This window comes from Anser brachyrhynchus (assembly GCF_964034855.1).
Source record: "Anser brachyrhynchus genome assembly, chromosome: 1".
In the NCBI taxonomy this organism is placed as follows: domain Eukaryota; kingdom Metazoa; phylum Chordata; class Aves; order Anseriformes; family Anatidae; genus Anser; species Anser brachyrhynchus.
Genome location: NC_137694.1, coordinates 142,639,139 through 142,661,910, shown reverse-complemented (window position 1 = coordinate 142,661,910; position 22,772 = coordinate 142,639,139). Strand labels below are relative to the sequence as shown.

General features: G+C 46.9%; 1 protein-coding gene across 5 annotated transcripts in view; it reads left to right on the top strand.

Moving 5' to 3' along the window:
- Positions 1–19: 19 nt before the first annotated feature.
- CRACDL (CRACD like) overlaps positions 20–22,772 on the top strand; it is a 61,375-nt gene continuing 38,622 nt past the window's right edge. Inside the window, exon 1 of one of the 5 annotated variants that reach the window (XM_080575525.1) lies at positions 20–172. Coding sequence is in view for 3 of the 5 variants with exons in the window: in XM_080575521.1 (XP_080431647.1) it covers positions 6,536–6,570 (35 nt within the window). In the remaining 2 variants the exon portion in view is untranslated. The other 4 variants (XM_080575524.1, XM_080575521.1, XM_080575523.1 and 1 more) reach the window with 4 other exon arrangements.

Sequence of the window (22,772 nt, the reverse complement as noted above, 5' to 3'; positions counted from 1 at the left end):
TCGGAGCGGGACGGCCCCAGCAGGTGGCCGCAGGTCGGCGGCTCCGGCGCGGAGCCCTCGGAGCGGCCGCTAACGCCTCGCTCGCTCCCCGGGGCCGCCCGCGGGCACCGCTCCCTGCCGCCCGTGTCCCCCCCTCCTCGGGCTGCGGCCTCGCTCCTCCAGCCGGCCCCAGGTGAGTGAAAGCCGCTCCCCGCGGAGCCTCCGGCCCCCAGAGGGGAGGCAGCGGCACCGGAGGGGGCGAGGGAAGGGCCCGACCCCTCGGGGCTGCCGCCGGGACCCCCCCGCCTCAGCACCCCCCGGCCGCCATTTCGCGGCGGGCCGGGGGTGAGGGCGCTGGAGGCCGCCCGGGCTGGCACCGCCGCCGGCTTAACGCGGCTTAAGCGCCCCGGGCTGGCTCGCAGGCGTGTGCAGGGGTGCGGAGAGGCGGCCGCTTCCCCCTCGCTGCTCAAACTGCTCCTAAACTGCCGGGCCGGCTTTGTAAGGTGGTCTGCAGCGTGGTCTGAAGTTAGCCGAAATGCTGGGGCTTCTCCCTGGTGCGCCATGGACGTGGACTGGTGCTGCTCGCCTGTGTTAACAAACTTCCTAACGCGTTAACTTGTGTTAAGAGACTTAACTCGTTAACTTGCGTTAACAAACTTCCAGGTATCTCCCCTGCTATGTGGGAGTCTTCACGTTTTAAGAGATTGATGTGGGGACTGAAGGCTCCATCCCACCAGCTTTGCCATACAATTAACTTATCCTCAATACCAATATAAACTCTAATTGTTAGCATATTTCCACTCCTCTTACAAATCTACGTTTTTTCTATAACTCGTTTAATTCCATTTACCTTCCCCAGACTCACACTCACCTTAGGCTTTGTGTACATCTACCAAGGCAATACGAATGCCAGCTAGAAGTGTGCACTGGACTGCACCTCACATCATTTATCTGAAAGTAAATTGTTATTCCAGGTTGACACACACACGAGATCTTCCAGAAGTTTTTCCTCTTCTTCTGTTTTTCCCCTATAAATCTAACATACCATAATTAGCTCCCATAAATCTTTCTTCAGCTGGAAGTCAGCGCCGTGTATTCTCCTCCATTTGTCATCATTAAAAAGCTCGTTTGCTTTATCACTCGCATGTCATTAGCCTCCCAAAATAGTAACCATGCATCAAAGCCCGCTTGATGCTGATACGGGGCCGTATATCATTTCTGCCTTGGAGTAATTTCTCGTTCCTTGTACCGCCATGGCAGTAACACCAGGCTGGGGCACCAGCCCTCTGCGGTGCAACACGATGCGGATTGTTTTTATGTAAATCTTAAGTGGGAGCGAGCTCTCATCAGCAGTTTCTACAGGGCAAAGATTAGATTACGGAAGGCAAAAATGTAACGTTATTACTGGCGCTTGCCTTCTAGCTCTTTAATCATTGAAGGAAGGCAGGTTGGTGAGAGGAGTTGGCTGATCATTAAAGGCAAGGGAGCAGGTGCGCCTGGCTCGATCCGCTGATGAGGTAGGAACTTTCCGTGGTTGGAGCGAGGGGTAATTAATTTGCCTATCTATAGACGTCAGAGTTTATAGATGGTAGGCAGTCTGGTTTTGTTTTCATAATGATCTTGTGAACTTCACTTGTACTGTGTTTTTAATTAAAAGCGTTTTCTTTCGCACGAAGCGTGCCTGTGGGTGTGTAGTCTGAGCCTTCTCCTGACGTGGAAGCGCAGCCTCTGCGGTCGTGGCTGCTGCTGCTGCTGTCGGGAGTGGGGCTGTGAGTGCCCCGCAGGAGCTCTCCGGAGACTGGGGTCCTGCTGCATGCTGCCTGCAGCCGTGCCGGCATCTGGGGCTGCCTCATCTCGCAGGACACCCACAGCTGCGCCCCGAGTTCAGTGTCCGTAGTCGTGGTGGGAGAGCAGCAAGGGAGGGAAAAGAAGGAGCTTCATGGTAACACAGGCTGTTACCGAGAAGCTACAAATGTGATTAAAAAATTTAGATGTCTCAGGCAAATATTTATCGCAGTAGCAAAGCTACATTTCAGATTCAGCAGGACTAAAGCGAGCTCATCGATGTCCAATAATTTGGAGTCTCCTTCTCTGGAGATGCTCAAAACCCACCTGGGTGCCATCCTGCGCAATGTGCTCTAGGTTACCCTGCTCGGCAGGGTGATGGGCCAGATGATCTCCAGAGGTCCCTTCCAACTTCAAACACTCTGTGAGCCTGTGATAACAGGAGACCAGTTCTCTCTGTTTGAAGATTTAATGAAGAGATGTTGCCTCCCAGCGCATCCTCTCGCTCCACTCTTGGTGTCAGAAGTGCAGCTTGATACCAGCACAGCCAGTATCTAACTGGTACGGTGTAACCAAGCCGTGCTGTGGGCAGAAACCCTGCCAAGCACTCATTGTGCAGAAAGCAAAGGTTTTTTTAAGTCTGTTTTCAGTGGTGTAACGTCCTGCACAGCTGGATTACATCACTTTTCTTGCCCTCTGAGGTCCTGTTATCAGTCAAAGCACTGGCTTTGGCTCTTTAAATGTAGTATATATCCAACAATGCACAACTCACCTTCACATTTCCACGTGTCTCAGGGTGCCTTTCTGGGACTGAAGGTGCCAATGAACTGAGTGTGTTTGTTTTGTATCAACCCAAAATATTGAAGGGCATGGATCTGAATGAACATGGGAATCTGTCTTGGGAGGCAGTAGAAGGAAGGCTGTGTGTGCCAGGATTGTAACACGCTCATGTAGAAAAAACTACTTAATTTCCCAGCTTTGTGTGCTCTGAAATAGAGTCAACAATCACAGGAGAGAGGGAAATTTATTCTTAAACCAATCAAATGTAATGTACCCATGGTATTAAATATACAGTCTTCTCCTACGGAGAGATTTGGGGTTCTGTATTATTAAAGAGCAAAGAGAGGCTACGCAAAAAGGTCAGGGATGGAGACCATTTACTTGCACATCTTGTTATGGAAATTGAATTATTCTTCTCAATTCTTCAGGTTTGGCAAGGCTGGGTCCTCTCAGTTTATGTTTTTGGATCAGCCACAAGTCCCTCCTCGTACTCCCCAGTGCCTTCTCAGGGTAGCGCCGCAGCCTCTTCACCGCCCCACGTGAAGATGACTAAGCTGTGATCTGCTCGTGCAATGCATGTGGTGCCATAAGTCACTAGCAGAAACGTTCTTCTAATCTGGGAGCAGATTTGATTAACGTTTTGCAGGTAGATGTTGTGGATCCTCCCGAAGTGCAGCGAAGAAGGCAAGGGGGTCTTTGGCTGCTCCGAACTACGTTTAAAATGGGAGGTTTTAAAAACACATGTGAAAGAGAGCGGTGCGATCGGAGCAGTAACGCTGGAGTCATTCAATTTTTGGTGTCTGCAAAGTGTGAGCATTGTGTATTGCAAAATGGTGAGTGTAAAGTGCCTACATCTGTTCGATGAGTTACAGCGAGGGGGAGCTAAAAGCCTTGGCAGTCCAAAATGAAGCAAATGGGTCTGTCGGCACCTGGGGGAAATACGGACAGCAGTCGGGAGGGTAGCGTGAACGTATTAGTAGAGGTTTCTGCAAAAGCAATCAGCAGTGATGTTTTTAATGTTGCTGAGATTTAAATAAGTATTGTTTTGATTTCAAGGGGAACATTTTATTGCGTTCATACCTCTTGCAAGTCCAGCAACACCTGGTGGCCATACCCTCTGTGCAGCCTCAGCTGGAGCCAACGAAATTCCTCTTGGCAGTCACGGCTCATCCGGCTGTGTTTGGAGGAACTGACCCAACAGCAACTCGTCTTGGTGCCCTTCAGGCAGCAGGTGGTGTTTTGTGGAACGCGTTCGAAATGCCTTCACTGTGCTTGCTGGAGATGCCTTAATTTCTGTCAATTTTTGAAATAATTCGAGAGGAAAATTAAGTTGATGACTCAGGAAATGCCTGTGTCGAAACAGGTATAAGAGACCCGGTGGGATTTCTTTAGCTGTTTGTCACCGTTGAATTGACTCTTGGTGACCCTGAAAGAGCCTCGCAGTGTGTATTTGCTTAGGGCGTGCGGACTTTTAGCCTGTTGATGCTCAAAGAGCATGCGATAAAACTGGACACAGATTTCGTTGGTATGTCTTCCAACACTTGTTGTTTCCCTCGGGAGTCTCAGGCTCGTGGTTCTCCTTGGTGTCAGCTGGTTCAGGACAGACCTTATCAGTCAGCCAAGGGAATATGTGAAGATAAGGATGGGCCAGAAACCCATGTGTACACGGTGGTCAGTATATTCGGTGGTATCCTCTACAAACGAGTCCTCTGGTGGAGCCTATTGCTAAGGCAAGGCAGAAGTAGCTTTAAACAGACTCCTCTGAGAAAAATATCTTGGTAGACCAAAGTATAACCTTCTCTTTTATGGGTACACTTATGGTCTTAGGTATGATGCACAGGTCTAAATTTACAAGGGAAAGACACACTTTAGAGAGTACACGGAGTTATAAAAAGCGCTTGAGCTCTGCACTGCTAAGCGACAGTCTCCATAAACAGTTTATTATATTCTATGGATAAAAATACACAATAGCTCCAGCTTTCTACACAGCAAAGCAGTTTATTTTCTGTGAAAGGCAATTTGTTTTGAATTACAACGAGTTTCCATTTTTTTTCCAGGAGGTAATTTTAAAGTGTACTTTGTTTTTTCATCTGTAGCACACGAAGGTACCAGGCAGGGGAGAAAAGTAGCGGTTTTATACCTTGGTATCTGGGAGTGATGAAGCGAGATGGAAAGATTACCCAGTTTGTCTTCCTTCATGCCGTTCTTTTCTTATCACATCAGCTTCAGCAACTCTGCTATTTAAGGAAGAATAGAATAACAAAAGCACATCTTCACCTCCTAATTCGCTGTCTAATACTATAGAAGCTATAAATACCCAATAACACGGAGCTTAAAGAAGTACTTAGATGCATAGATAAAATGGCACTGCCTGCTATAAAAATTAGGAAATCCGGAAATCGTACGGTAGTGATGTGCTTCCCCAAAAAGCTCAGTCTCTGAGCTTTTTGCAAGGTATTGGGGTTTGGGGCAGAAGCAGGGGCTGCACCGCATCGGCTGACCACGGGGACTTCAGTGTGGGACTGCAAAGGGGACACTGCAAAGTGCGGGGACACTGCAAAGCATCCGTGTGGCCGAGGTCTCCGCGCTTGTTGGGCTGCAAAGCGGAGAGATGCTGAATTAACATCCGTTTGCCTGCTGCCCTGCAACAAGAAGGCATGCCTTTCCACCACGGTCTGTTATTTACTTAATAATGCGTTAGCTTTAAGAACATGTTGTACAGGAAAGCAGTGGGACAGGAGGAGGATTACTGGCACTGCTTAGCGGTACTCGCCGGTGGACAGGAATAGGGCAGCAGTGAAGCAGAGGAGTAGCTGGTTTAGTCCCGCTGAAACTTTAGGTTTGGTTTCCATCTCTGTCTATTGCATTGTGGGCTGGAAGGCGTTGATCAAGTAGTGTGCTCCAGCACACTTTCTGGTACATGGAAGTAAGCGCTCATGGAGGCTGGGTAGGCGTTCACCCCAAAATCTGCATCAGAACAGGCAATCTGGGAAGGTCTTTGGGGCTGGAAATCACAGAGGTGACGAGAGAGCGTCCCCAAAACTTTTTATTTTGCATTTCTCTTGGAGATGGGGGGTAACCAAGGTTTGTATCAAAGGATAAACGATGTCATTTTTATAAATATAAATTAGAATCAAAGCTGTGCAGGGGTGATGTGGTCTTTGGAAAAACTATAGGTGGCAGCATCCTAATGAAATAGCTCAGTTGGTGTCTTTAGCCAAAGAGGGATCATCCTTAGTGCCTTCACCGATGCGTCATGAACAAAGGTACAGAAGAGTGTGAATGAAAAGAGCAGATGAGAAACTTGTGGGAGCTGATCACCGGTTAAGCCAGCAGTTAAAACGGGTCGATCAGTCTCCTAAATCCGTGTCCTGGGTTTTGTAAGCACGAATGAACGTGCAGGCAGGCACAGCTCCTCCTGACTGCCTTGCCCGGTCCGTTCAGGCCAGCACCCGTAGCTGGGTTTTGCTGGTTCTGGCACAAGGTCCAGGCGTGAAAAAGGAAGCGCTGTCCTCATCAGCAATTCTCTTCCAGGATTTAGAAAGGGAGCTTTTAAAGAAAGACAAGTTCGTGTGAGTGCAGGGAGGCGCGCTGAACTCCTGTAAGTGGCTCCTGGCTTCGGGGCACGGGAGGTGTGCTGAGTCCCAGGCAGCCCGGTTTGTTGAGAGGAGCGCTCATGCTTTATGACAGCCAGGCATATTCCAGGTATCTTAAATTTGCTTCCAAAAATAAATGCGTACAAGTTAAATTTGGGAACAAAAATAGTCTTTTTATTTATTTATTTATTTTATTTCTGTCCCTCCTGCTTTCCATTAAGGCTTACGGGACCAGTGAATGTGGCATATTATCCTGGGTTGGTGCATACTATCATTTTTTCCTAGTGCGTTAATTGCTTTATAGCAGAAATGGGATTTTTTTTTTTTTTTTCACAGAAGGAGGGGGCTTTCAGGCCCATTTGGCAGGGCACAGGTTCACTTTCTGCCTTGTACAGATGTATCCCCCCCAGATCACTCAGCTGCAAGTGATGTAAGTCGTAGACTATATCTGGTTCGTGGGTTTCTTGTTCCTTACAAGCTTGCTTTATAAAATGTTGTCCAATTTACTGCTCTCCAATATTCCTATCACATATGTGCTTATCTCAAAGTTTATTTGATTCAAAATAATGGGAGCTATGGTAGACAATACACACGATTTATTTTATCTCACAGCCTAGCTCCTTTTCACATCTTTCTCAAAGTGAGATGAAAGTAGGAAGAAATTATGCTGCAGCAGACTGTGAAGTCAGCTTATCTAATTGCTGCTGAACATGTTGATGGAGAGTGCTGTGATTCTTTACTAGTTCCGTTTCTTAAATAAAGTTGGGGTGATAACTGTGGCTGGGTGTTTTATGTGGGTTGCACGGATCAGAGTTCTGGGTAACGTGCATCGAGGGAGGATGCTGGGGAAAAAGCAAAGCGTCACTGTGCAAATAATGTGTTCTTATGACTTCAATTCCCTTTTAATTACTTCCTCAAAAGCCCTTTCACGGCCTACTTAACTATTTCTGCCTGTCTGTTAACTGCCTCGTGCTGGCAGGTAATGCTGGAATTTCCCTTTGCAGCTTCCATGACAGCTTTGCTTTTTGCTCGCAGATAGACCTGAAGCAAGACCTCGAAGCAGAATATGGAGGTGTTATTTTTTATTCATCTGGGAGAAGAGGGAGCAGGAGGGAAAGGCTTGTAGTATTATTTTTGTATCGTCTTCCGTAAGCCAGCAAAATGGGTTGGAGGCATTATTCTTGGGTGCCTAGGGATTAAAAGAAAAAGTGACTCTAGGACCACGTCTGAACATGGAAAGCTCAGAGTGTGTCTGCATTACTGAACATAGATGTGCTGCATCAGTGTTGTTGCTCCGTCTGGGTTGTACCTGTGTCTCTGTTATTGTCCCCCTCTTTCCCTGCTGACGTGCCTCAGCTTTCAAGGAGAGGAAGGTTGGGCCTGAGGCTGAGAGGCAGCTGCAGAGCACCTCGGGCATGCCCCACATCTGCGTGGTTTGGGGAACTGGACACGGACGATAAACCTACACTCCCGACCAGTGCCCGGGAGCATCCCTGAGCTGGATCCTGTGTCCTGCCTGGAGCATGATCATCTGTGATCCTGGACTGCTGGGGCAGAGCTGGGCACGCTCCTGGAGGCACGCAACAGAGGGCAGGAGGTGTGGGCTGGGCTGCACCAGTCATACCATAGAAAGAGATTTTGTCATTGCCCCGAGAGGTGTCAGCAGGTGAGGGTTTCGTGATATCGGAGGGGAGGGGAAATTGCTTCTTCTATTTCAATGTGTTTTTTTAAAGCTTATTTCTATTTTCTGTGCCAGCCTGCGGTGCATTTTTGCAGCACTGTATGAATGATTTGAGTTTGATCCCGCAGTGATAGAGAGCTCTTCCCGTCAGCAGGGCAGGAGAGGTCACTCGTACGTTGCTTTGAGGGGCAGTGGGAGCAAACGCCGAGCTTCCCACAGCCACAGCCGATGCTTCCCTCGACACGTCTGAGGCAGAGGTAAGGTCAGTGGGCAGCGGGGTGCTGCTGAGGGTAGCGGTTCTCTGGAACAAATTATTCAGCTTATTGCTGCCTTATTTTTTTCCCCATTAGATTATAGCCCCAACCCTAAAGATGATGTTGCGCGGTGCTACTGTAAGCAGGAGACATTCTGGGTTTAACCAGGCTCTGTGCGCTAGTGATGGATCAGGTGAATCTGATAAATTCGTACGGCAGGACTCGTGGCTTTGGGGCTCATCGTTGAAGCCAGATTGTGCCTTATTTGCTGCTGAAGGCGTAATAGAATTGCCCATTGATTTCTCTGCAGCCAGGTCCCCCGAGGGATTTATTCACTCAGGGATTAAAATTGTTCCACGGTTGTCTGGTTTGTTTAAAACTTATCTTAAATTCTTAATTGGAGACAGCGACCTCAAAAATAGCCGAAACCTTCCATTATCCTTATGTGGAAGAAGAAGATGTACAAAAAACAATATTCTAGCCACTGAACCATTTTTATACCTCCAGTTTTATATACCCCTTGTTTCTGTTTGTCTTGAAACTCAAAAATGAGTTTATATATCTGCCTGATGAATTTGTCTGGAGTGGAAGGAAGCCAAGAATTATTTTAACAAATGTTTTAGCTTGACGCTGAATATGGAGGCTTAGTTTGCCAAGCTGGAAAAGTGAATAACGAGGCAGTTTTTGTGAGGCTTGTGCAGGGCGTGGGTCATCTTAAATGTCAGCTCCAATCTGTGTTATATTGTTATCCGTAGAGGAGCATGTACTGTGAATGAATCGACACGTTCTCCTCATCAGCTTCACGTTTCCCAGAAACAACTGATTAATTTTGAGAAACCGTGGCACACGCTGCAGTCAGCGGAGAAGCCAAAGGAGCTTCAGAAAATCTGATCTTCTCTTTGCTGGGCAGAACTTCCCAGGTGCCTGCTTCCCCCGTGTACGTGTCCGAGGGAGGGCCGTGCTGGGTGCCGTGACGGCGCGGTGTCTGGTAAGCTGGGCTGCAAAATGCCCTGAGGGGCATGGCTGTGAAAGACTGATGGAGACCGGGACGGGAGGGGGGGCTTTTTGGCACAGCTCTTGTTGTGGCCTCGTGGTTGTGGCTCACCGGCTTCTGTGGGCAGGTTTGCTGCTGTGAATTCTTTCTGCAACCATGAAAGGGATCCACGAAACTCAACCAAAAGTGGGGCTGCTGCTGCTGCTGCTTCCACTTTTGCACGGGCATTTGAGAACACAGAGTAACGGGCGTGGATAAACCGTGCTTGGGCAAGTCGGGACGAGGAGCTGCTGCAAGGTCAGAATTGGGGCGGTGGCCCTGCATTCGCTGCAGTTCAGGGAAAACCAGGCAATTTTAGTAAGTTTTAGCTAATGTTAATTTCTGGTGATGAAAACCAGAACAAATCCTGATGATTTAAAAACAAAAAACCACCACTTTGGGTCCGTGGATGAATCAGGATTCAACTAAGAGGGAGGCTTCTCTGAGCATCACTCCTTACTTTGTTCCGCCACCAGTGAGGTGGTGCTCTGTCATTAGGCCTTGCAGGGAACTTTTCCCAGCACCTGTTCTGGGTCTCTCATGGACTTGCTGCTGCCATTTCTGTATTGTTTTTCCTATGGTGTCTTCCTTCCTTCCTTCTTTCCTTCCTGCCTCTCTTCCTGCCTTCCTAGCGATCTTCAGGGACACCTCTTTTGGCCCACAGCATCAGCTGCTTCTGTAGACTTGCCATGCATCCACAGGTGATGGTTCTGCTGCTCTTCTTATCTTTTGGATGAAGAGGCTGTGTTGCATTTTACACTTGCTTTGAATTAGAGCCATTGATTCAGTAAAACTTAACTCAGTCGCGACGATAACTTGGGTTGTCAGTTCTCCACAGTTGTTTTTTAGCCTCAAATTTAACGATGGAAAGATAATGAGGAAAAAGACAGACGTTTCTTTCCCAGAAGCAAGTTGAAATCATGAGCGTGTGATAATGCAATACTGCATATCTGATATTCCACCATCTCCAGGTGGGCTTCAACCCACGGACAGGCAAAGGTCAAAGTTTTTATGGGACTTAAGGTTGGTTCTTTTCAGAGATACCAGAACCAAGGAAACGATCCGGCTCCTCTTTGACATTTGCAATGAGTCTGCGGTATTCACAAGGATAATGCCAGCTGACCTGCTGTTTTGACGAAATTACACCCTTTCAGCTTGTTACCGTCTCTTGTACAACTCAGCACTGTTAGCACAAGCGCATGGAGTTTTATATTAGGACTCTGCTGAAGTGCTTTAAAGGAATTAAATTCTATCTGCTGGAGAGAAAAGAGGTTTCCGCAACCTTTCTCATGGTGAGAGGACTGTTTAGTAAAAGCTAGTTCTGTGATCCTGATGCCAAGTGACTCCAGGAGCAAAGAAAGCTGGAACTTTTGTCATGTGTACACAAAAGCTTTCCAGTCAGTTTTCTTCAGTCTTTGCAGAGATTTTCTCTGCTACTCTTCCAAAGAGCCTGATGTAGCAAGTTTCTTAGTCAAAGAAAAATAAATAAAGGGGGTTAGCGGCAATTAGACCAGAACCTTTAAGTCTAATTCTGTGATTTTTATTCATGTTGCTTTAAGTATCTGGTTTAGTAACCAGCTTAGCTGCATTGCACTCTTTATTGTGAATGAAAGCTGCTGGCTTTAGCGCAGTCACTGCCCCAATTTGGGTTATAACAGGACCGTGTGTGCAGATAGGCGCGTCTCAGGGTGAGCCTTCCTGCTGGACTCCTGGGGACTTTGGACCGGAGCGGTTCAGGCTTCAGCCCTGTAGTTGGTAATTGAGCAGTGATGGAGCTGGGAGGCCTCGAGGCCTGGAGAGAACAAAATGACCACGGAGGCGATAGCTTCCCGTAGGGGCTTCCTGGCTTCATCTCCACAAAAAGAACTTGCAAATTCTTATGAAAAGTATTTCGCTGTTTTTCCGGTCACACCTACAGCAGTAAATTTTGTCAGCTCTATCTCCACAATGTAACGACTCATTTCCTATTAGCTTTTCTTATCAGACTAATTGGTACTGCAATAGCCTGTTTCCAAAAAGTGATGCAAAACAAAACTGACCAACATACAGATTAGTTAGTTTTCATTGTAGTATTTATAAATGACTACACCGTTTCATTTTTTTCTGTCCACTCTTCAGGATTGAATTAGGCTGGAATTTACAAAAGCACACTCAGCATCATCCTAACTCTGTTTGCTTTGGTATCGGATTTGGACTAAAGCTGAGAGCTCGTATTAGCTCAGCCCAAGAGTTTGCTATGGAGTCATTGCATCATCTTATATTCCACAATGGGTTTGTACAGCGTGTAGTGACCTGGAGGCAGTATTGGCTTTAATAGGCCAGGATAAGGAAGCAGAAGATATTTGCTGGTGTAGGAGAGAGGAAAAAAATTACATTTTCCTACCTACATTTGAAGATTCTTCATTAAAATGAGCTTCAGATTTCTGCTTAGGAATAGCAGGACTGTTAAATACCAGCAGAACAACACTTCGGTTTTAAAACATTTTAATTAATTACGTTGGATGTGGATTGTCTGATAGCGTGCTCTGGCCAGCGTCAGAACGTCCTGACCACCTTGTACAAACTGCTTGAGAAGCCCACAGTTTACTTTGCTGAGTCAAAGTGTAAGTCTGAGTGTGTCAGAACCGAGGCTCACTGTGCAGCCGCAACCTGCCTCTTGCATGTGGAGTCAGCTTCGACACAGCTACAAGCAGCTGAGTGTGTAGAAGGAAATTAATACAGGTACTGCTATTATTTCAAATCTGGTAAGATCACTGGCTTACAGTGAAAGCCAGAATGGGAGTTAATCAAGAAATGAAAACACAGCGTGCTGCATAAATCAATGCTCATTTCATGTAGCTGGAGAAGTGGTGGTGCAAATAGTTGACATACAACTGTCAATTGTAAGACTTCCAAAACCAACTAGGAGAGCAAACTGCCTTTTTTCCTGAGCTTATATGTCCTTGGAGAAATAAAAGCTAGGTAAGTCGCATTTTCTTAAAAATATTGTAGAATTTAAAAGATTTGTTTCAGATCAGCAAACTATTCCTATTCTGCTCTGCTGCGTGATTATCAAATCATACAGTATTTATTAAAAAACTGTGCCCAACTTGTTTTAGAACAGACTATTAAAATATATCCTGCAGATAGTATTAGAAACAGAAGATATGTTTAAAAAGGAGAAGGAACTTTTCCACTCCTATTTTGGTGTTTGGATGGCTTTTGGGGTATGCTGAGGTTTTATTGCCTCTGCTTTCTCTCACTCCCCTTTTCTTCTTGATGTTGCTGTTTCTTGCCTCTACAAAGCCCAGGGAAAGCCTGCACCAGGAGTGAGCCAGAGAAATGGACCACATGCAGAGGGCTGTCAGGCTCACGCATGGAATAAACTGAAATCCGTGCAAGGGGCAGGAGTATAAGGAGAGCAGGTTGTTAACAGTAACCATATTGGTATTATTTTTGCATCCTACTCCTTCAGAGGGTACGTGCAGGACACACCATGCCTGTTTCTTTCATCTTGCCTGGCAGCTCAGCACACGGGTACCCAGCAGCCAGCACACTCCGTGTCAGCCACGGCATTGCCCTGATGCCATCTGGAAGGAAAAGGAGAGAGACGGTGCTTCTGCCAGGGTCCTTTGGGGTGTGCAGCAGAGGGGGAGCTCGAGGGGGTGCCCTCTGGACCGTCAGGGCAATGCAGCTCTGAGGCAGATGCAGCAGGAGGCTGGTATTGCTTGTAGAGATCCCAGTTATATCATTGCTTGTGCAATAGCTCATTCTTTTGCTGGATGCTGTCCTTAGCCAGTCAAGGAAGCCAGTCAATTACGAGTAATTACAACACACTAAAGATTGAGATTTGACAATCTAGAGTGGATGCAGTTACATGGTCATAAATGTGCTCAGAACATACTTATCATCACAAAGAGAAATGAGCCACACTGGTACTTCATACCTGAATGCTGAATAGCTGCGTAGCAGCCCATTGTTCCTTTTTTTTTTTTTTTTTTCTTTTTTTGAGGCTTACACGCCTCAACCAACAGGTGTCTGGCTTGTGTACTGCGCTGCAACGTGCATATTATAATGGGTCGTCTGCAGCGTGACGGGGTGTGTTCGCACCAGTTCAGCCAAGGTGGAACAGGAGCTGAGGACAGGCAGAGACATGGACCAGAGAGCAGGCTTGCCAAGCCCCCTGGGGAGTGAAGGAGCTGACAAACCCACATTGTTCTTTTTCTGCGTTTCTTTTGTTACCCGGGAGTGGGCATGGCCCCAGCCTAAATAATCTCACTGTATAAAGTGAAAGCTATTTAGCCCTAATGAAAAGGGGAAAGGAATAAAGCTCCTTTGTTCCCCCATCTCGTCACTCCTTTCCCCAAGAGATCCTCTCTTAGTTACCATGGATATGCAGGCTGGTGGTACAGTCTTGTCCTTTATGCAGTACACCTACTAACATCTGTACCAGAGCAGCTTTCAAATATAGGCCTGCCTTGTGCTATATCTGGCGCTGATTTATGCATTTCTGTGACACATTATTTTTGGCTGGTTGTTCCACCTTCTTGAAGCAGATGTAACATTTCATAATTTGTCACTGAGTTCTCATCCCTCCATTCATAACGATGACAAGCAGAAACCCGATTGTTGCAAACCACGAACGTGAAGTTCATAAAGCAGCTGGGGAACTTTAAGGAATCAGTTTCTCAGTGCCACTCCCTTGAACACGAGGCGTATGAAATATCAGGTTGCATTAAGGCCTGGAGTAGGCGGGTCAGTGCAATACAGTTGAGGAGTAAAGGAATTTGCATTGCTAAAGGATTTATACATCTTGTTCTTCAGCTGTGCTCCGGTCTAATTGTGCTTGATTTGGCACTCACTGAGTAATTAGGGAATCTTCCCTTTGGCTTCAAGGGACGTTGGATCAAGGCTGCTGAGACCGAGGACACTGAACAGCTGGGATATGTTCATGAATTTCCTAACTGAGGTTGGAAGCTCTGGTAAACTAGCACCAGCTCTGTAGTATCAGCATTGATCTGAATGTTAAGAGATCTAGGCTGTGCAGCCCTAGCGCTGTTCCCACTTACTTCCCTATGTGATCCAAAACTGAGAGCCAGCAGGCTATTTGGATGTTGTCTGTGCCACCAAAATACACAGGAGAAACAGAAAAAGACAAGTGTCTTCGCAAATTAAAGAATACAGTGAAACGTTGAAATAAGAGCTCTCACTTTTGCATAAACAATTGGGCTCTTGTGGTATTCAAGAATGAAGTGAATATTTTTTTTTCATGGAATGAATGTGTTTTCTGTCCTGAAATACCTTTAAGAGAGAGCAACAATAATAATGAGAGGATTAGAAAATGTCTTTGTTTAGAGTGTTGCTGTGCCTATGATTTGTCCAGAGCCATGCAAGATCTCCAATATGAATAGCACCAAGCTTTTTACTGCTCTTATTATTTAATTGTATTCTCATGGCATTCAAAGGGCTCAACCAGCACAAGAAGCTGTTGTGCTTGGAGCTGTGTGAACACTCCAGAGAGTCTTCTCTAAAAAATCTGAGAATCATTTAGGTTGGAAAAGACCTCTAAGGTCATCTGGTCCAACCTTTGTCCTAGCACTGCCAAGTCTGCCACTAAACCATGTCCCTGAGCACCACATCTGCACGTTTCTTTAATACCTGAAGGGATGGTGACTCAACCACTTCCCTGGGCAGCCTGTTCCAATGCCTCACAACCCTTTCAGTGAAGACATTTTCCTCATATCCAGCCTAAACCTCTCCTGGTGCAACTTGAGGCCATTTCTTCTTGTCCAATCACTTGGTGCTTGGGAGATCCCTACCTCACTACAGCCTCCTTTCAGGTAGTTGCGGAGCACAAGAAGGTCTCCCCTGAGCCTCCTCTTCTCCAGACCAAACAACCCCAGCTCCCTCAGCCGCTCTTCACAGGACTTGTGCTCCAGGCCCTTCACCAGCTTCGTAGCCCTTCTCTGGACATGCTCCAGGGCCTCGATGTCCTTCTTCTGGTGAGGGGCCCAAAACTGAACACAGTACTCGAGGTGCGGCCTCACCAGGGCTGAGTACGGGGGGACACCCCCTGGTCCTCCTATTTCTGATACAAGCCAGGATGCTGTTGGCCTTCTTGGCCACCTGGGCACACTGCCGGCTCACATTCAGCCAGCTATCGACCAACACCCCCAGGTCCCTTTCCACCAGGCAGCTGTCCAGCCACTCTTTCCCCAGCCTGTAGTGCTGCATGGGGTTGTTGTGCCCCAAGTGCAGGACCCGGCCCGTAGCATTGTGGTACCTCATACAGTTGGTCTTGGCCCCATTGGTCCAGCCTATTCAGAGCCCTCTGCAGGGCCTTCCTACCCTCAAGCAGATCAACGCTCGTGCCTAACTTGGTGTTGCCTGCAAGCTTACTGAGAGTGCCCTTGATCCCCTCATCCAGATCATTGATAAGATATTGAAGAGAAGTGGCCCCAGTACTGAGCCCTGGGGGACACAGGTTTTTTGCCCAACGAAGCGTGTGCCCATCCAAGCCGTGAGCAGCCAGTTTCCCCAGGAGCATGTTGAGTTTAAACTAGCAAGATGGGTAAAACGTGCACATTCAGGCAGCTCAGGAACATCTCGCCATTAAACGTTTAGGTAGGTTGGTAGCAAGACCGTTTGGCACCTTTTCCTTCCTCCTGCCTCCATGCTTCCTCTGTCCTCTTCCTCGTGCCCTTTCCAGGCAGCTGCTGGTGGTGTTTTGCAGCCTGGGCAGCGGTCACTTGCCTTTCCCTGGGCAGAGTGCTGCCCAGCTGGGTGCCATGCAGGGTGCATGTGTGGCACCCATATCCACATGAATTATTTCCCCTCAATCCCTCTACCGTGTAACTGAAGAGAGGAAGACGGTTCCCGGAGCCTCTGAAGAAATGATGCAGAGGAGCTAAGTAAAGGTTTTTCCATGCAGCATTTGTTTCTCTTGGAAGTGTGCATGCAATTCTCTGCCGTTAGCTGATGCACACTATCATAGCTTTTCTTTGTACAAGGCCACATGATGCCAACAGCTGGGGCTGGAAATCCTCCATCCAAGCCACAGCCACTCCGCAGTCCACTTCCCACCCCTGAGGCAACATGCTTCAGGTCACCTCGGTACCTGTCTTTCTTGGCTTTGTGCTCTGTTCCCTCTTAAAACTTTTATATATAGCTCTCAAAGGCAGAATGAGAAAATTCCTGTTGGTCAAGCGCAGCCTTATCCAGACCTTCCTGTCTGCCTGCCTTTCTATTTTGGATGCCAAGTCAACAGCAAGAAAGAATCGATGCTGCGAGATTGAAAAGCAAGTGTATCATTTAGCTGCCTGGACCAGCAGATGGCAAGTGTAGAGGAAAAAATCAATCTAAGAGCCAATCTAGGGACTAGACATTAAATAAAGCCATCTGGCAATGTATGAGGGGAAAGGAGAAGATGAGACCAAGGGCTGCTTTAAATACCTGCTCACAACAGAGATGAGGTTGCTGGGAATTCATGTCATGGCAGAGCAGATCTTGACCCCGTAGGAAGTTCTGTGAAGTGTTAAAAGCTTTGGCAGGGCTTAGGACTTAAACGTAAGGCACCAAATTGCCAAGCAGACAAAGCCTAAGAGGTAGCAGCGTTTCTGTCTTTGTAAGAGCACAGTGGTACTCCGTGTTGAAGAGTAAATACAGCTCTGCTTACCCCTCTGCGGGTCTGAGAAGATGACATACAGGAATCTGTCTCATAGAAGAGGACTAAGAAGAGAAGCAGGGAGTAAGCAAAGAGGGCAGCCTGGTATATTCCTAATTCTGAAAGTTATTTATAAATCTGCTTTTATGCTGCTGCCATCACAGGTTGTTACTTTGCCACACTAATTCCCAGAGAAGGGAGATGCGTGTGGTTTTGCACTTAGGCTTTTAAATACAGCTGCTGAAGAGAAGCACAACTCATTGGAAAGGGAAATGGTATTTCACGTAAGTGCCCAGCTTTTCTTTTGGAAACTTGCTTTCAGGGAATGTGATTTCAGAGCCCAGAAGTCTAGCAGATGTTATTGCAATTTCTGTTGTACGGGTCAGTGCTTTGTTTCTTTTTTATAATCTTAAGTGCACACAGCTGCTAGCCTGTCTTTTACATTATAATAATTCAGTTCTGTATCTTATTCTTAAACTTATACATGTACTTTTTTTCTGAAAAAATGTGGAGACTGTGGCACATCCTGAAATCCAGGTTCTCCAGTAACTGCCAGTTTTATTGGCAGACTGATTCTTCTTATTATTCCCATAAAGAGCAATTGGGGGATCGTTTTACAATGACTATTGGTCTTGTTGTCCAGGCCTGTGGCATTAAACAGAAAAAATAATACTACCACTCAGGCATCAGCTGTAGTGAAATGAAAAAAAATCAGTATCATAATGTCAGTCTTTAATGCCTCTGTTGATAGTAAGGTTCATGTACTTGATGGCATAGCAGCTATATTTTGTGCATTAACTGTCAGTTTCAGACACTTACATGGAAAATGGTTGCAACTCTCACTGAAAAAATTTCCTTCCAACTTGTCTGCATTGTTACTGATCAGTTATTGCATCTGAGAAAGTCTGCTTGTCTTTATTTTCCCTCAGTCTCCAATAACCAGACTAACAAAAGACAGTATTTCAGTCCCTCTGCTCAGATGAATAATTCATTGCCCCGCACTTTCTGTAAATGCAAACTATTTCTCTTGTAAAGGTTATTTACAAGACAGCCCCGGACACACGGATGTTTATTTGCTGCCTCCTGGCACGTCACTCTCCTCTCATTGAGAGGGAAGTAGCAGTTTATTTCTATGAAACGTTGGTTAAGGGTTTGCTCTCTGTCTCCTTGGAGTGGTGGTAGGTATCCCATAGCGGGCAGCAGGGAGCCTGGCAGGATTTCAGGGCTGGGAGGAGCAGCGCTGGCATCGAGCCAGTGACCCTGCTCAGCTACAGTCCCTCTGCCGAGCCCACGCTGCACCCAGCCGCTGTCCTTCCCTGTCCTGCACCACGGTGCACACCAAGGTGCACCTTGATTGCCCACTTGATTTCCATGAGACTTGGCCTTTGCAGAGAGATTTGAACGGTGCAGTCATCGGTCTGTGGTTAAACTCAGGCTGTGTTGAACTGTTCATTTTTTGGAACACAAATTTTGAAACATTTTATTACAAGGTGTGCTTGACGAGGTCAGTACATTAGCATCCTTCTGTATTCATCAGGAAGATCAAACCCTTAGTTAAGCATCTTCCCCTGGAGAAGACACGTGCCTTGCCGAAACCTGCCTGCAGGCAAAGTGCAGCAGGTAAAGGGAACTGCTGCCTTCCTCTTCCTCAGTGCATTTGGCTGGCATCTTAAGCTGGCATAAAATGAAGCCGGTGGAGTCATGCATGTTTAAACAATAAGAAGATCTGACTGTTTGTTTTCAACCATACGGTGTGGCTTTTCTGCACCCCACCCAAAGCCGTTTTACTGCTCACCCATTCTTGCTGTTCAGGACTCGAACCGAGGAGATGTTCAGAGGGAGGAAACATGGTCGGTTTGGGCTCTCACTTCTGTCTGAATTTCCAGCAGCATTGTTCCTATCTGCATTTTTTTTGCTAACTGACATAAAACTGCTTTATTATTTGGCAGTTCTCACTGTTTTATCGCCTGTTATCATTCTGCTCCATATACCACTCATAACCCCTTTTCCACCCAGTAGAAATGTAAAATTTCTCTTGATTCTTCACAGTATTTTGGTTGTGCTTGAGAACAGCTGAAAAATTAATGGCCATACGACAACTGGCAACTTTGCCAGCAGTGTCGATGATAAAAAACTGAGGTATTTGCTCACCCATGGCCAGGAGATGGTTGGATTGTGGCACTTTAGGTTGGAGGTTAGGAAGTACTTCTTTACCGAAAGGGTTATTAAGCATTGGAACGGGCTGCCCAGGGAGGTGGTGGAGTCACCATCCCTGGAGGTCTTTAAAAGACGTTTAGATGTAGAGCTTAGTGATATGGTTTAGTGGAGTACTTAGTGTTAGGTCGGAGGTTGGACTCGATGATCTTGAGGTCTCTTCCAACCTAGAAATCTGTGATACTGTGATACTGTGATACTTACCTGAAGCAATTTCTTCATCACCAAGTATTTCCCTTGGCTGTCGACCCCCATGGCAGTTCTGGTAAATGCCTTTCAGTCTGTATACAGAAAAATTGAGAACGTTTTTCTCCTTATTTCACTACCTCTTTCTCTTCCTTTCTCTTTTTTCCTTTTCTCTCTCGCTTAACACCTTTTTACTGTTGGACCCATCTCTGCAGTCTGCCCGTACTTGTAAGATCTGTTTCACATCTGAAACTCTTGCCCCCTGAAAGGCTTCCCCTTTTCCTCTCTCTTTCAGGCTCAGCAATTCTCTATTTCATCTCAAATCTTCCATGCTTGTGTCCTGAAATTTCTCTTTGCCTCTAATAAGGACCTTATTTTTGAAAGCTTGTTTTTGCTGCACCTTTCATTTTGCCAAGCTTTCTCTTTTTCTTCTGATTTCTGCTGTTAAGTGTCAGCTTGTCTTCCTCAACATAAAAGCAATTTGGAAGAATTTGTAGGAAACAACTGCACTGAAATCCACTCCATTTGGTTTGCAAAAGAAGAATCTAGTAAAAAAATGAACTTAGTGCTATCTAATATACAGCTATTGCTATGAACAGGGTCTCTGCATCATTCTGCCTTCTGATGATGCTGTCTTTTGGATGGCCTTTCATAAAGGAAATTGTTTGAGAATACCTGTACTAGTTAAAGTTCAGCTGTGCTGCACAGAGCTCTGATTTCTGACTTACACTCGGTACTGTGTTATGTGATCAGCTTTTCTTTAGCAGCAGGCAAGTGTATATTTAACATCTTAAATTTTCACAGTTTACTCCCTCCAAATGTTGCTTGGTTATCTACAATGATTTTTTTTATTGGGACTTTTTAAAAAATCTGGATTAATTCATCTTTGCTGCTCCCTGGCTCTTGACATCTCTAACCGCGTTGTTTGGAAATTTCAGTGCTTTTGAGATAAGACTTAGCACTGAGCTCTTCCTATTTCTGCAAAAAAAAGGTGAGAGACGGGAAATAAACAAAAAACCTATAATTTTCCTGTCAACATGTTGGGCTTTGGCTCTTGTTCAGGAAGGTATTTGAAGCACCACAATATTCATCTGCTTTTGGGCTGTTGCAGTTACTGAAGGGATAGACTGATTCTCTGCGTAAACACAGACTTTGTGAGGGAGGGGTGGATTTCAGGCACGACCGAGAGATCGTCGCCAGACCCTGAGCCTGTGTTGAGCACAGCTTTGTAGGGCTGCTGAGCCTGGCTGTGCCTTGCAGTGTCAGGAGAGCCACTGCTGAGGTACACACACAGTAAATGCTAGGTGTGCCATTGCACGGTTGAGATGGTCTGGCATTTCTGCAGATGCTTGTGTGCATTTCCCTTCTACTAAAACCTTGTTTTGTTTTTAACAGGTAAAAATGTTGTAGTAAGTGGTGGAAAAAAAAACATTTTAAGGTCACAGCTGGACTTCTCTAGACATAACAGGCCAGTCTTCCTCTGCCTGGGACCCTTCTTTGAAAGTGCTTCTACCCATGGGTTGGCTGGCTGGTGTATATGTGTATCTGCTACAAACCTTAGGAATCTGGGGGTTCTGGTTGGTGGCAAGTTGGACACGAGCCAGAAGTGTGCCCTGGCAGCCAAAAGGGCCAACCCTGCCCTGGGGTGCATCAGGCACTGCACTGCCAGCTGGTCAAGGGAAGGGATTGTCCTGCTCTGCTCTGCGCTGGTGTGGCCTCACCTCGAGCACTGTGTGTGGTTTTGGGAACCACAGTATAAAAAGGACACAGAACTATTAGAGTGTCCAAAGGAGGGCTACAAAGACGGTGAAGGGTCTGGAGGGGAAGACGTATGAGGAGCAGCTGAGGCCCCTTGGTTTGTTCATCCCAGAGCAGAGCAGGCCGAGGGGAGGCCTCATGGCGGCCTGCAGCTCCCTCACGAGGGGAGCGGAGGGGCAGGCGCTGAGCTCTGCTCTCTGGGGACAGCGACAGGACCCGAGGGAACGGCACGGGGCTGGGACAGGGGAGGGTCAGGCTGGGGGTTAGGGAAAGGTTCTGCACCCAGAGGGTGGTCGGGCACTGGGACAGGCTCCCCGGGGCAGTGGTCACGGCACCGAGCCTGACAGAGTTCAAGGAGTATTTGGACAACACTCTCAGACACATGGTCTGATTTATTTGAGTGGTCCTGTGTGGAGCCATAGGTTGGGCTCAGTGATCCTTGTTGGTCCCTTCCAGCTCGGTATATTCAATGATTCTGTGTCACTCTTGTGCAGAGAGTAGCGGGGTTTCACGGGTACTGTTGCCTGGGGCTGGCAGAGACCGCCCCCACAAGGCGGGAGCTGCTCCTGTAAGAGAAATATGCCCAGGTGCAACGGGGAAGCATTCAGCTGGAATCAGAAAAATCACTCCTGCAGTGACACCCCTCATCCTCCTCACTCTCCCTGGCCACCTCCAGCTGTCAGGGGAAATACCCAGCGTGGTGTGCTCGGCACTGCTTTCTTACCCTTGTTGCCCAGAGTGGGCATGTTCCTCAGAGTCAGCAGAAATCAAACAGGCATATTTTTTTGATACTCTGCTCTGTGAAACACATATTATGCTGCATCCAAGGAGTCATTATTTTAACTATAAAGGGTAACTAGGGTCAATTATTTGCCATCCAAGGGACCCGGAGGTTCTTTAGCTCTTCAGGTCTAATTCAGCTCTTATTTTTCATCTTCTAGAAAACGCATACTGAGGAGGCTGCAAGCTAAACAGAGTAATGAATGCACTGGCATGACAGTAACTTAAAATATTTGAAAGGTCAGAAAATGCAGATTTTGTGTGTCATCTTACCTTTCCTGACTCGCTTCTCTTTCTGTTTTCTGGGTTAGGAGTTTGGCTTTAGAGCATTCTTTGTAGCACAGATGTCTGGGACAACCTTAATTTCTTGGGTTTGCATGTTTAACATTCTGTCATTTCATCTGTTAATGTTGAGGCCGAGTGTGTGCTGGGTGGTTTCTTCCACTTTCTCTAATGACAAAGATTGAAATACAAAGATCTTATTTCAAGGTTAAGAACTTAGAGCCTCCTTGGCACAAAGGATAGAAAACTCATCCCCAGTTTTTGCCCATGCGCTCCCCATTTTCACGACAGGTGCCTTTTTGTCATAGGAGCAGCTCATTGTCATCGCGTTGCCTCTGCAAACCCAGGAGTAACTTTTCCCTGCCTTGCCAGGAGAGACCCGGCTAAGCTCCCCGAGCAACATCAGCCTGCGCTAAGAATTCAGGTCAGGATCTCCCCGCTTGTCTCCTAGCAACTGGGGGATACTGGTGCTTTCTCCCTCCACTGACTCATTCGGCACCAGATGCAGGGATCGCCTGGTGGAGGGACCAGGGCGGCGTTAATAGCTCACGCTTCGGGAAGGCAGAGCAGAGCCCGGTGCTGGATAACTGAGGGGATGTAGCGTGCGCCGCCCAAGTCGAACCGAATCAAGGCTTTACAGGATCCTCCGTGCAAACCTTAAAGTACCTCCGTTGTGTTTGCTAGCGCTCAAAAGTTTGGCAAGGTGACAGATCTCTTTTGAAGCACCAGTAGCCTTTTGTGTTATGTTGAATCTGGCAAAACAGGAACGGATGCAGGTAAGCAGCTGACGAAAGTTCACGTT